This window comes from Epinephelus fuscoguttatus, linkage group LG10 (assembly GCF_011397635.1).
Source record: "Epinephelus fuscoguttatus linkage group LG10, E.fuscoguttatus.final_Chr_v1".
Classification (NCBI taxonomy): Eukaryota; Metazoa; Chordata; class Actinopteri; order Perciformes; family Serranidae; genus Epinephelus; species Epinephelus fuscoguttatus.
This window is the reverse complement of record NC_064761.1, coordinates 12,834,967-12,847,021: the sequence shown is the minus strand read 5'-3', so window position 1 is coordinate 12,847,021 and position 12,055 is coordinate 12,834,967. Positions and strand designations below refer to the sequence as shown.

Below are 12,055 nucleotides of genomic sequence, written 5' to 3'. Positions count from 1 at the left end.
CATTCACCTGGCAGAAGTTCCCCTAATGCCACAGTGCTATCAGCAAAATTCAGAGGAATGTATCTAGATGCAGGTGAGGCTGCTGCATCTGTGTGGACCAGCATGCTGTGAGGGGCTATGCACGCCTTCACGACATCCACCGTCTTCTCAGGGTGGAATTCGATGGGCCACCCCAGAATTCTCCAACGTGTTGCCAGTATCCCAAAGGTGTTCTCGATCACCTATCTGGCTCATGAGTGCCAGTAATTATACACTTTCTGTGCATCATCAAGGTTGAGACCTGAGATAAAAAGAATAAGCACAAACAACATAGGCCTACTATTAGATATATTAACATGGATATTTTCAAAATGTTTATTATTTAGATGAAAAGTAATTACACTACCTGGGTAGAAATGCTGCATCTCCTAGGAACACATGAGGGACAGTCATGTTGGTGCCAGGCAGGTGGCCAGGTGGAGGCTGTTCAAGAGTCCCCTGCAGAAGTCTTGAACCAAACCGTCAATCCTTGAAAATTCCCCCATCACTCGCTCGACCGTATGAGCCAATGTCTACCATGATAAAACGATATTTGGCATCACAGATTGCCATAAGGACAACTGAATAAGTTCCTTTATTATTGAAATGGTCACTTCCTGCATCTGGTGGTGCTTTAACCTGCACGTTGTCCATCAATACATCCCAAGCAACTGGGGAAGTTCCACAGTCTCCAGAAATCACGAGAAATCTCTGTCCATTCACTGCCTTTGGGTGAGGAAACAAAATCCATTATCAGGGCCCTCTAGATGGCCTGGGAAACCTCGGACGCAATCAGTTAAACTGTTGTCAACCCGCAACACTTTTCTGGCTACCACCAGAAGCAAGGATTCTCAAAGTAACAGCCAATCACTCCTGCAAACTGACCGGGCTACAATGGGTCCTTTCATGCCGCAAGAACGGCTTGATCCGATGCAGCAGGTCATCGAAGCGGTGCGACATGCGAAAGTAGCTGAAGTGGCTGTGTTCTACTGTTTTTTGCCTGCTTCTACTACTTCCTATAGTACTTTTTTCTCTACTGCCCCCCCGTCTTTGCGTCAAATACTGCAACGAGGTGAGGTGCGCACGCAATCCGCAAATGGAGCCAGGTGAAGGTAAAGACTACAACCTCTGCCAAATAATTCCTTTCACTATCAATACCTGATCTATTCAGTTCGATAACATTTTGAAAGTCTAGAGGAGTCGCAAATTTAAGTAAATTCATCCCTGTTTAAGTTAGCGGAGCGCTAAAGCTGAAGTTGATGGTTTGGTTCAGGGAATTTTTGTCTTGTAGTGACAGATTACCAAACCAGGACACCAGGGCAAAAGATAATAATGACTCGATAAAAGTTTGATAAAATAACTTAAAACACAAGACACAGGACACTGAGAAACCCTCAGCCGGTTGCAGCATGCGCATGTGCCCAGTTGTGTTCTTGGATGCTGCGTGTTTCATCCTGGATCATGGCTCTGACACTCATTAATCCTTGCCCTCCCTCATTTTGCTGCTTGTATTTAACTTTTCCCACTTCTACAGACTTGGTTCCCACAACGTTAAAGGGATAGTGCACCCAAAAATGAAAATTCAGCCATTATCTACTCACCCATATGCCAATGGAGGCCCTGGTGTAGTTTTCGAGTCTTCACATCCCTTGCGGAGATCGGCAGGGGCAGCAGCTAGCACACCTAATGGCAGACGGCTTCCCAGACTAACGTCCAAAAACACAAAATTGAATCCACAAAGTATCTCCATACTGTTCATCCATAGTGATCCAAGTGTGCTGCAGCTGCAACATAAAAAGTTGTTTCAAAAAACGTCATATGAACTCTGTTTTTATAGCCTTGCTGCAGCCTGTAGCTCTGACTGCTTCTCTGTGCTCCACACTCACGTGTGCTTGCATGCGACCAGCGAAAGCAAGAGCTTTGCTCACCCGTGTTTACATCACGTGACACGTGCACCGCAGGGGGAGACAACAGTAACCACAGAGCTAAAAGATAATTTGCACTGCAGTCTTTTAGCAAAGGACAGCCCAACATGTCTGAAGACTTTGAAATTGAGGAGGAACAACATTTCTTTGTTGAGCATATACAGACGTGGAACTCAGGCTACTGGACGAAGTAGCCGCTGCAGCTCATGAGCCTCAGAAAGCTGCAGAATACCAGAGTCGAGCACTGGAAACCTGGTGGTGTAGTTGTTTCAAATGCAAAGCAATGCCAACAGATGGGGAAAGTCTTTGCTGCTCAGACAGGGAATTGGCGATGCCTGCACTTGAGAATCTGTCTGGACATCAGTACTGACGAGACTGCTGCTCTTCAGAGACCGTGCATCACCGATCACCCTGAGCGCAGTCAAAGCTACAGGCTGCAGTGAGGCTAAAAACAGAGTTCATATAACGTTTTTCGAAACAACTTTTTATGTTGCAGCTGCAGCACACTTGGATCACTATGGATGAGCAGTATGGAGATACTTTGTGGATTCAATTTTGTGTTCTTGGACGTTAGTCTGGGGTGCCCTCTGCCTTAAGGTGTGCTAGCCGCTCCCCCCGCTGATCTCCGCAAGGGATGTGAGGACTCGAAAACTTCACCAGGGCCTCCATCGGCATATGGGTGAGTAGATAATGACTGAATTTTCATTTTTGGGTGCACAATCCCTTTAAGCCTAACGCCCTATCTGGTCAGTTTGTGGAGAAGGACAACTCCACCCCTAGCCTGAACATCATCCCTCCTGCCCTTGTTTGGTCGCTTTGCTCACCTAGGAGGTTGAGGGAAAAGTCAAGGCTGCCATGGACGACCAGCCCAGTCCAAGCTCCTGTACCCCTGACCGCCTGTTTGTCCTGCAGACCCTGAGGACTGATGTCCTCCAATCAGCTGCCCGAACAGCTGATTCACAATTAACAGTACAATGACAGCTAGAAACAATCTTCTTCAACTGAACTCTGCCAAGACTGAAACACTGATTGTGAGAAAGCCCCACAGGTCAAGGTCCAACAGCACCATCTACTGGCGCAAAGAGAGCTGGCAGTGAACACGTCAGGACATCGCCAGTCACACTGACAAACAGCAGACCAGTCAGTGAGCAGACCGTGTAAAGGTGCATGGACTTTCTGTGTGTTTCCCTAATGATGTCTGCGTTCTTGAGGAAACGTAAGTGCGTTCTGCTTTTTAGTTATGGATAATCTGATCACTATTCCAGTTTGTGTTGTTTTACATGGTAATATGTTGTGTGAGTTTGAGTTAGCTAAGTAGCCTGTGTGTCAGTGTTAGCACTGCAGTTACATTTGGATGCTTGTGAGGATCTAATGATATTTCGTTTGTAATGCCAACATTGCAACTCAGGTTATTTGTGTGATTGTGACCATGCTTATTGTTAATAGAAGTTTAAAGGTCGAATTATTTACTGTGATCAACAGTTAATATGTAAGGCTCCCATGCTGTTTAGCATGCTTTGCTTCTGCTTATGTTATGTTGGACATTGTACTGCTTATTCCACCACTAATATTGCATCTCTGCTGCTGTATTATGCTTAAGTAGCGGTTTGCATATAAGTTAGGGATATTACTGGTGAACCTTAAAATCTTATGCTCATATAACAGCTTATTTAGAAATGTGTATTTGATGTAACTGCTGAATAATATGCAGAGTATTTGTTGTAATACAGTTTATTGCCTTTCTTTATTTTCAGACCACACACACACACACACACACACACACACACACACATACGTTGTACACCAATGTTAAAGTCCAACAACCTCATTAAAAGAAGATAAATCAGATCTCTCTCTCTCCAAGTGCCTTGATTCTCTAACCGGAATCATAGTCCATAATCTGCCGCCTCAGCCAGCTATCCTTTTATTGAGGCTCGCCCTCAAACACTGATTTTTGCCCCAGACAGTGCCATTCCACCCATAAAGCAGCATTTAGGTCTGTTAGGCCTCTCTGTCCAACCTAGTTTATGTAATCTAGGAGTTGTGTTTGACAAGGACATGCCCTTGGACCTCCACTGTAAACAGTTGGTGAAGAACTGCTTTTATCACCTACGGAATATCACAAAACTGAGGTCCATGATTTCAAGAACTGAAATGGAGATGATTATTCATGCCTTTGTTTCATCTCGCATTGATTATTATAATACACTTTTTATGTGTTTTAACAAAAAGGCTGTAAATCGCCTTCAGACGATGCAGCAGTAAGGCTTTTAACGGGGTCTAAGAAAAGGGATCACATCACTCCAATTCTATATTCCCTACATTGGCTACCAGTCAATTTTAGGATTCATTTTAAGATCCTGGTACTCACTTTTAGAGCCCTCCATGATCAAGCCCCCTCGTACATCACTGAGCTACTGAGACCCTATTCTCCCTCACATTCACTAAGGTCGTCTGATCAGAAACTCCTGATGGTCCCCCGCACCCATTTCAGAACACGAGGAGATTGTTCTTTCCAGACCAGTGCTCCACGCCTTTGGAATGCACTACCTCTGACTCTGCGTAGCGTAGAGTCCACTGAAGGTTTTAAGAGAGAACTAAAAACTTATCTTTTTAGACAGGCGTTTTACTGAAGTTGATGTTTTTGGGACTCTGTGACTTTATTTGTTTGACTATAGGCCTGATCATGAAAAAGATTTGTCTTCCTGACCGAACTTTCGCTGGAGCTTTATTTAGCGACGGGTCAGCGGACCCAGCCTGCTCCCCCAGGTGAGATTGCTCGGGCATCCGCACCATCGAAGGGCCAGTCACAGCCTGTGAGTGAGCGGTACCCTGGCCTGCAGATGTGTCTGTGGGTGCAGTCCCTGGCTGAGGAGGTATCCTTGCACTGGGCACATGTACAGGAGGGCCAGTGGAAATATTTGAACCATTGCAGCCATGAACCCTAAGAGCCACAGTCTCATTCTCCACGTGGGCCTTGTCCCCAGGCAAAAATGTCATACGCAGGCCCTGAAAGAGAGGCCAGCAAGATCCCGAAGGGGAGAACACAGAATTTGAGATTCTCTTTTTGCAGGTTAATCTTAGGAATCGTGTGCGACCCTCCCAGATGGGAATAAAAAAGTAGGTATCCCTGAGGTCTGTGGTGGCAAACCAATTCACCCTGGGCATTGTCAGCATTTTGAACTTCAGGAGATGGAGAGACCAGTTAAGAATTGTTCCTCATCTCCCATCTTTTTTTGGGAGGAGGAAACAGTGGGAATAGAACCCAGCCCGCTGATTCTCTGGCTCTACCTTCCTGACTGCTCTTTTCATCAGCAGGGTGAAAAATCTCTGGCCCTAACACCCCCCTGTGCTGCAGGTCTGTCACTGACAAAACCTTCACTGATCTTGACATGGGGGATGAGAGAAAACTGAAGCCCCCTGGATCATGGTTGAGGCTGCCTCGGGATCCGTGTTTGTTCAGAGATGGAAGGAATATGTATTAATAGTTTTTTCCTGTTTCACTCCACTTTATTGTACATAACTTTATTTATTGATTGAAATGTTGTAAAGATAGAAAACATTTTTGGAGAGATGGAGATTAATGCACAGTAGATATTGATGGTTTGAAAGAGGGAGGGAGACGTAGCAAGAACAAAATGGGGTGAGGGAGTGAATGATGTAATGGAGGAGATGATGATCAGGAGTTAAAGGGAAAAAACAAGCTGAGGGTAGGAAGTGCATAGAGAGAGACAAGAGGAGGAGACAGAGGGAGGGCAACAAGATAGATGATGGAAATGGAGGAACGAAGAGATAAATATCTCATGTCAAGAAAAGGTGATCTGGGAGATTCTTGACCTCAGCAGCTCTCTGTTCAGCTCCACAATCACTTCCTCTGATGATGGTGGAGACACTGGAAGCAGCTGACCTCTGTATCTCTCCCCTCAACACCTCTTGCAGGTCAATGCCTGTTACTCCCCAGGTCATATTCATCAGAACACTGCTGTGCTGCCTCACTGTTCTCACTGTGATGCTCAATTTGTTGGTCATCATCTCCATCTCCCATTTCAGGCACAGACATTTTTCTCATAATATAACAGCTGTTACAGTGTATGAGTTGAATTCATGGATAGATTCTGTGTTTACTAGATATTGTATGCTAAAAAGACGTCAGTGCTTTCTCTTGTAAATGAAAGTGTAATGTTCAGTATACTTTTCTGTTTGAATTTATCACTATAACAGTAATCATGAAGAATTTCTTACGTATACCATCAAACTTCTTTAGTACTTAGTTTGGATAATGCAGATCTGATTGATTTTATTTTGCATGTGGGCTATAAATATAATTTGTCTTCATTCTCACAATCATCAGTGTGATCGAAACTAATTTTCACTGAGTATGAGGCTTTCATCATAATCTCCCTCTCCAGGCAGCTCCACACCCCCACCAATCTCATCCTCCTCTCTCTGGCTGTGTCTGACTTGTTTGTGGGCCTCGCAGTGATGCCACCCACAATCATCAGCCTGCAGTCCTGTGGGTTTTTGGGTAAAATCACATGTGCTTTTTTGTACCTGTTGGGCTTCACCCTCACCTCTGCTTCTGTTGGGAACATGGTGCTCATATCAGTGGACCGTTATGTGGCTATTTGTGACCCTCTGCGCTATTCCTCCATGATAACACTAAGCAGAGTTAAAATCTGTGTGTCTCTGTGTTGGTTATGTGCTGTTATCTACAACCTTATAATTCTTAAAGATCACTTTTCACAAATAGATTTGTCTAACTCCTGTGCTCAAGAATGTGTAGTTGTTATAAATTACGTTTCAGGGGCAGTAGACTTGCTTCTGACCTTTGTAGGCCCTGTTACTGTGATCATAGTTCTCTATATGAGAGTGTTTGTGGTGGCTGTGTCACAAGCACGTATCATGCGGTCGCAAATTTCAACTATTAAATCAAATACTGTGGCTGTTAAGAAATCTGAGATGAGGGCTGCTAGAACTCTAGGTATTACTCTTCTTGTGTTTATACTTTGTCTCTGTCCATACTACATTAATTTTCTAGCAGGACAGAGCACCACAGGTAGTGTAATTTCATCAGCTCAGAACTGGCTGTTCTATTGTAACTCCATGTTTAATCCTCTGATCTATGCCCTTTTCTACCCCTGGTTTAGAAAAGCGGTTAAAGTCATTGTCAGCCTTCAGATACTGCAGGAAGGTTCCCGTGAGGCCAAGATGATGTAGAGAGAGACAGTATACTGTATATACACTGACTTATTCTATAAAGGGGAATTCAGTCCAACTAATGGTGAAGTGAATTTGAACACAGTGAAAGCACAGTGTTGTAACATATAAATGTATTTATTTTAATAACCTATTCTGGATGTAAATGACTATACATTTGAAACAACCTTTGCCAGTGTAGACGAGTTTTAACACCCTTGGTTTAGAAAAGTGATTGAATTATTTGCCAAAGGTATCTTGCTGGTGTGCTTACTATTAGTGTAATTCAAAACTGAACAGTGTAATGATTGAGGTGCAGGAGCAACTTTAAATTGCAAAGAAAGAAAGAGACTACATTATGTGGGGGATCACATGACCAAGACCAGGATGGCTATTAAATAAGGATGTTCCCAACAACCGTGCACAACTTAAAGGATAACTTCGGCATTTTTCAACCTAGACCCTATTTTCCTGTGTAAATTGATCAAAGAGACTTTTGAAATTGTTCCAGTATTGAGGGAGCCGGCAGCGGCCTGCAGCCCCAAAATGAGCTGCAATGGAGGGACATGGGACAATTAAGCACTGTCTCTGTATGTCCATTAAAAGTGGTTATTTTTGCCACAGAACAGCTTTGATTGTTATTAGAAGTGTCTGACTTGTCTCTTCACCTTTCACTTGATCAAGTCTGTTTGTTATTGCCTTCTTAAGCAGAAGTCTAGTTCTGAAATATCACGAGATATTACAAGATGTCACTTGGAAAATAGTGGAAAACTGTGAGTTCTGGAGAAAGTATAGTAATCAGAGTAGTTTAGAGTAAATATTAAGTGTTACCTAAAAGATATTAGAGTATACGCATACACATTTTCACTTCAACCTCGTCACATATTGACGTGCTTGGTGATGGACTTTCCACGTCCACATACATCGTGCAAGGTACCCTGGGTGTGTTGGTTGTTGATGTTCTGGGACACCGTGTCAGGTTTTGCCTGTTACATGTATTGTCTGATTTCAAGATACACTTTGGGCCCTATTTAGATGGTCTAAAACGCAAAGTGCCAGGCGTGCGGCGCATAGGCATGTCCCAGTCACTTGCTAGTTAGACAGCGCGTTTTCAGACTGTGCGCCATGGCGGAGAGTCTAAAAGGGTTGGACTTATTCTGTGAATTACTCATGGGTCACCTCTCATTCCCTTTAAAAGAGGCGCGATTGGAGCGCACGGCAGAGAGCTAGTTAGATGGCGGACCTACCAACTGGAAAGAGTGAGCGTTTTACAGCTGAGGAGACAATAAATGTATCTCTGTATCGACTATCCCGTCATATCTGATGTTAGATCAAAGGGGATTGGCACTGTTTGGCACCGTTTGGCACGCATAATGGAAACCCAACCTGATTTGATTAACACAGCTGCAAACTAATGAGTTCACATCCCTCTCAGCAAACCACAAACAGCCACAGCATCAGACAGGGAGCATATATTCAGCATCTGTCATCTTAGAAAAGTCAAAAGAAAAGGAACAGAGTGAGACTGCGAAAGAGAAAGAGAGACAGCACGTGCACGAGAGAAACGCTGTCAACACATTGTAAATTATTCAATTGATTTTACTTTAACCCGGGAGGTTAGAGAGCCCAGCTCCCTCTCCAGCATCCTGAACAACCCCGCCAGTGCCAGACACTGCGAGCTTGCGAGCTTGGACCTCCCGGATTATGATGATCATTATTACTGCGATTAGATCATCCTGATTAATGACTGACCATTAAGATGTGTTTCTGATAAATATTTTAATGTGCACAATAACAACCTTTCACATTGTAATCATATTTTTATTTGTTATCTTTTGCATGTGTGACTGCTCCGTGTTTGTTGGCTATGGACGTGCTTAAGTTTTGGCTAGTTGTGCTACAAATTGATTTAGTTTCAACTGAATTCAATTTTATTTATATAGCCGAAAACCACCTCAGAGGGCTTTAAAGCATATGATATCCCTCCATCCTTTGGACCCTCAGGGAAGGAAAAACTTCCCCCCAAAAAACCTTTAATGGGGAAAAAATGGTAGAAACCTCACGAAGAGCAACACCGTTGTCCATACACTGCACATGAGGACCATAGGAATGACTATTACCTGTGACAGAGAAGAAATCTAGAGCTTATTTTCCTAAAGAAAACTGCTGTTCCAAGAGTGGATTTACTTGCTGCAGACGAGGCAGGGTAATGCTAATAGCTAAAGTTATCATGTTGCATTGCTCTGGACATTGCATAATGTTACACATGAAAGCAGGCAGGAGAACAGCATAACAATCAATCAATAAACAATTAGGAGGCACAAAATATCAACTGATTCAGCACTGATTACAACAAATCTATCATATAGACTGGTTACCCATTTTCATTAGCTGGCATTCAAGTGATGTGAACAAGCTGACACTATCTGTGCCACAGTGTGTGTGTGTGAGGTGGAAAAATATATTTATGCTTCTGTATTATACAACCCATGATATATTTTTATGAAATTTTATGCCTATATTTGCCCTTTCTATACATCAAGGAGATACCTACTGGCAATGAATGATGACAGTAATATTAGGTCTTGTACAACCCCCTATCCACAGTCTTTTCTAATAAAATAATCATTTGTTATTCCTTCAGTGGGGAAATTTGCAGTGTTACAGCACCAAAGGGGATAGTGTAATAACAAGAAGCATCACCAAAATGTAATGAATATGTAAACAATAAAATAAAAACCTCTGCTGCCTTTCTCTCTCTCTCTCTCTCTCTCTCTCCTTATCCACTGTTCATGCGTACACACCGTCACAAACACTGTCACAAATAAATACAGTGGCAATAGAATTCAAAGTCCATTCCAGACCTACCAATAAATTTGTATTTATACTCTTATGATATTAAAACACAAAAAAAGTACTCACAATAATTTTCTTAAAAATACAATTTCAGTTTGGCATGCTGCACACAAACATGTAGGTGTAATGCCAGTATTGTCCCTATTTACCCCTATTTGGGGTAATGAACAGTTTGCACCTGGTAAAAAGGATGAAGAATTTAGATCATGGTGTGTAAAAGGTATTCAGAAAATGATGGACCTTTATGTAGATAGAGTTTCGCTGTTTTTGATCAGTTATGTCAGAACTATCAAATCCCTAAAAAGCATTTCTTTACAAACCTACAGTTAAAAAGCTACATACCATCAAAATTTAAAAAGAATAATGAGCATGCAGCCTTTATCAAAACTGGAGGAGATAACACTTGCATACTTGGAGGGGAAGGACCCTGTATCTAAATAGCTCATTAGTCGCATATAGTATGGGATCAAACTCAATGCATGTAAAACTGATATAAAAGAAGATATTGATGTGACAGATTGGAATGTGGCTCTTAAAAAACAGTGTATGTAAAAAAACAGACAAAAAAAAACAGACAAAAATTCAAAGGTGTAAATGACATCAATATAAATGCTTAATGCAAATCTTCATCACTCCTGTCAGACTTCATCTTGCTAATATTCTTGATGTTTGTACCAAGTGCTCGAATGAGAAAGGCACTCACTGTCTAAGGAATGTCCAAAAATTCTAAACTCTGGGAAGATATTATAAAATGTTTGTCAGAGATGTTTAACACCAAGGCCCCTTTAAATGCCAAACTGTGTGTGCTTGGAATATATCCAGAGATCTTAATTTAAACACAGAAACAGACTGAACTTCTGGACATTGGACTTCTCCAAGCCAGGAGAGCTATTGTATTATGTTTGAAGAGTATGGATGGCCCATTATTGAGAATGAGGATAAAGGAGCTATTGGAGTCCATAGGTCTGGAAAGACTAACTTATATTTCTAAAGGCACGCGGAAAGACTTTTTTCAGCTCTGGAAACCATTTATGAACATTATTAAAGGAGAAAATGTAGGCATTACCTGATCAGAAATTGTAAAAGAAAATATAGGGAAATATTTTGCTATTGTACCTGCTATCGGTGCAAGTAGAATATGTGAGTGTATGTAAATGGTAAATGGACTGCACTTGTATATAGACTGTCTAGTCCTCCAACCACTCAAAGCCCTTTTACACTATGTCACATTCACCCATTCACACACTGGTGGCCGAGGCTACCATAAAAAGGGTACTACCTGGTACTCAGCAACCATTCACTCACACTCAAACGCCGATGGAACAGCCATCAGGAGCAATGTGGGGTTCAGTGTTTTGCACAAGGACACTTGGACATGTGGGCTGGATGAGCCAGGGATTGAATCAAGGATCGGTGGATGACCCACTCCATCTCTGAACCACAGCCGCCCAATGTAGATGTGTTGTAGATATGAGAAAATGACAAACATTTTAGGGAAAGAAAAGACTGCATTATGTGGGATAAATCGACTGAATCTCATCAGAATTAATGCTAATGTAACAGTTTGTGTTTGTGGACCCAATTGCAGCACACAGGAGACCAGAAAAAGTTGGTAATGTCTTTTAATGTCACAACTCAGCAGATATTCAATAGGGCAGGTTAACAGCAAAAGCACAGTTTAACACTGGCACAGCCCCTCTACAAAGTCTCTGGCAGCCAGGCTGGTCTGGAAGGCAGAACTGGGCTGAGAAGCAGTTGAGTGGGTGGTGATGCGAGCCAGAACACACACACACACACACACACACACACACACACTTCAGTAACAGGCAACAGTACCTTGTCTGCAGGCAGGAGATGTAGTCGTGGAGGCCGAAGATCAGGAACCAGGTAAGCACAGAGTGTGTGTGTGTGTGTGTGTGTGTGTGTGTGTGCGTGTGCACACATATGGCCCCGTTAGCGGTGTCTGTAATGACCCATTACTGTAACTCTAAAATTTTTACAACATGATTGAGCTAGCAAAGCAGTTTTGTGTTGCGATTTGTGGTATTGATTCAGTTTTG

General features: G+C 42.6%; 1 protein-coding gene across 1 annotated transcript; it reads left to right on the top strand.

The window, feature by feature from the left end:
* The first annotated feature begins 5,581 nt into the window (after nt 1-5,581).
* LOC125896198 (trace amine-associated receptor 13c-like) lies at nt 5,582-7,160 on the top strand. Its single transcript, XM_049588589.1, has 4 exons — nt 5,582-5,586; nt 5,883-5,993; nt 6,353-6,611; nt 6,894-7,160. The coding sequence occupies exons 1-4, from the start codon at nt 5,582-5,584 to the stop codon at nt 7,158-7,160; spliced, it is 642 nt and encodes a 213-aa protein (XP_049444546.1).
* The last annotated feature ends 4,895 nt before the right edge of the window (nt 7,161-12,055 follow it).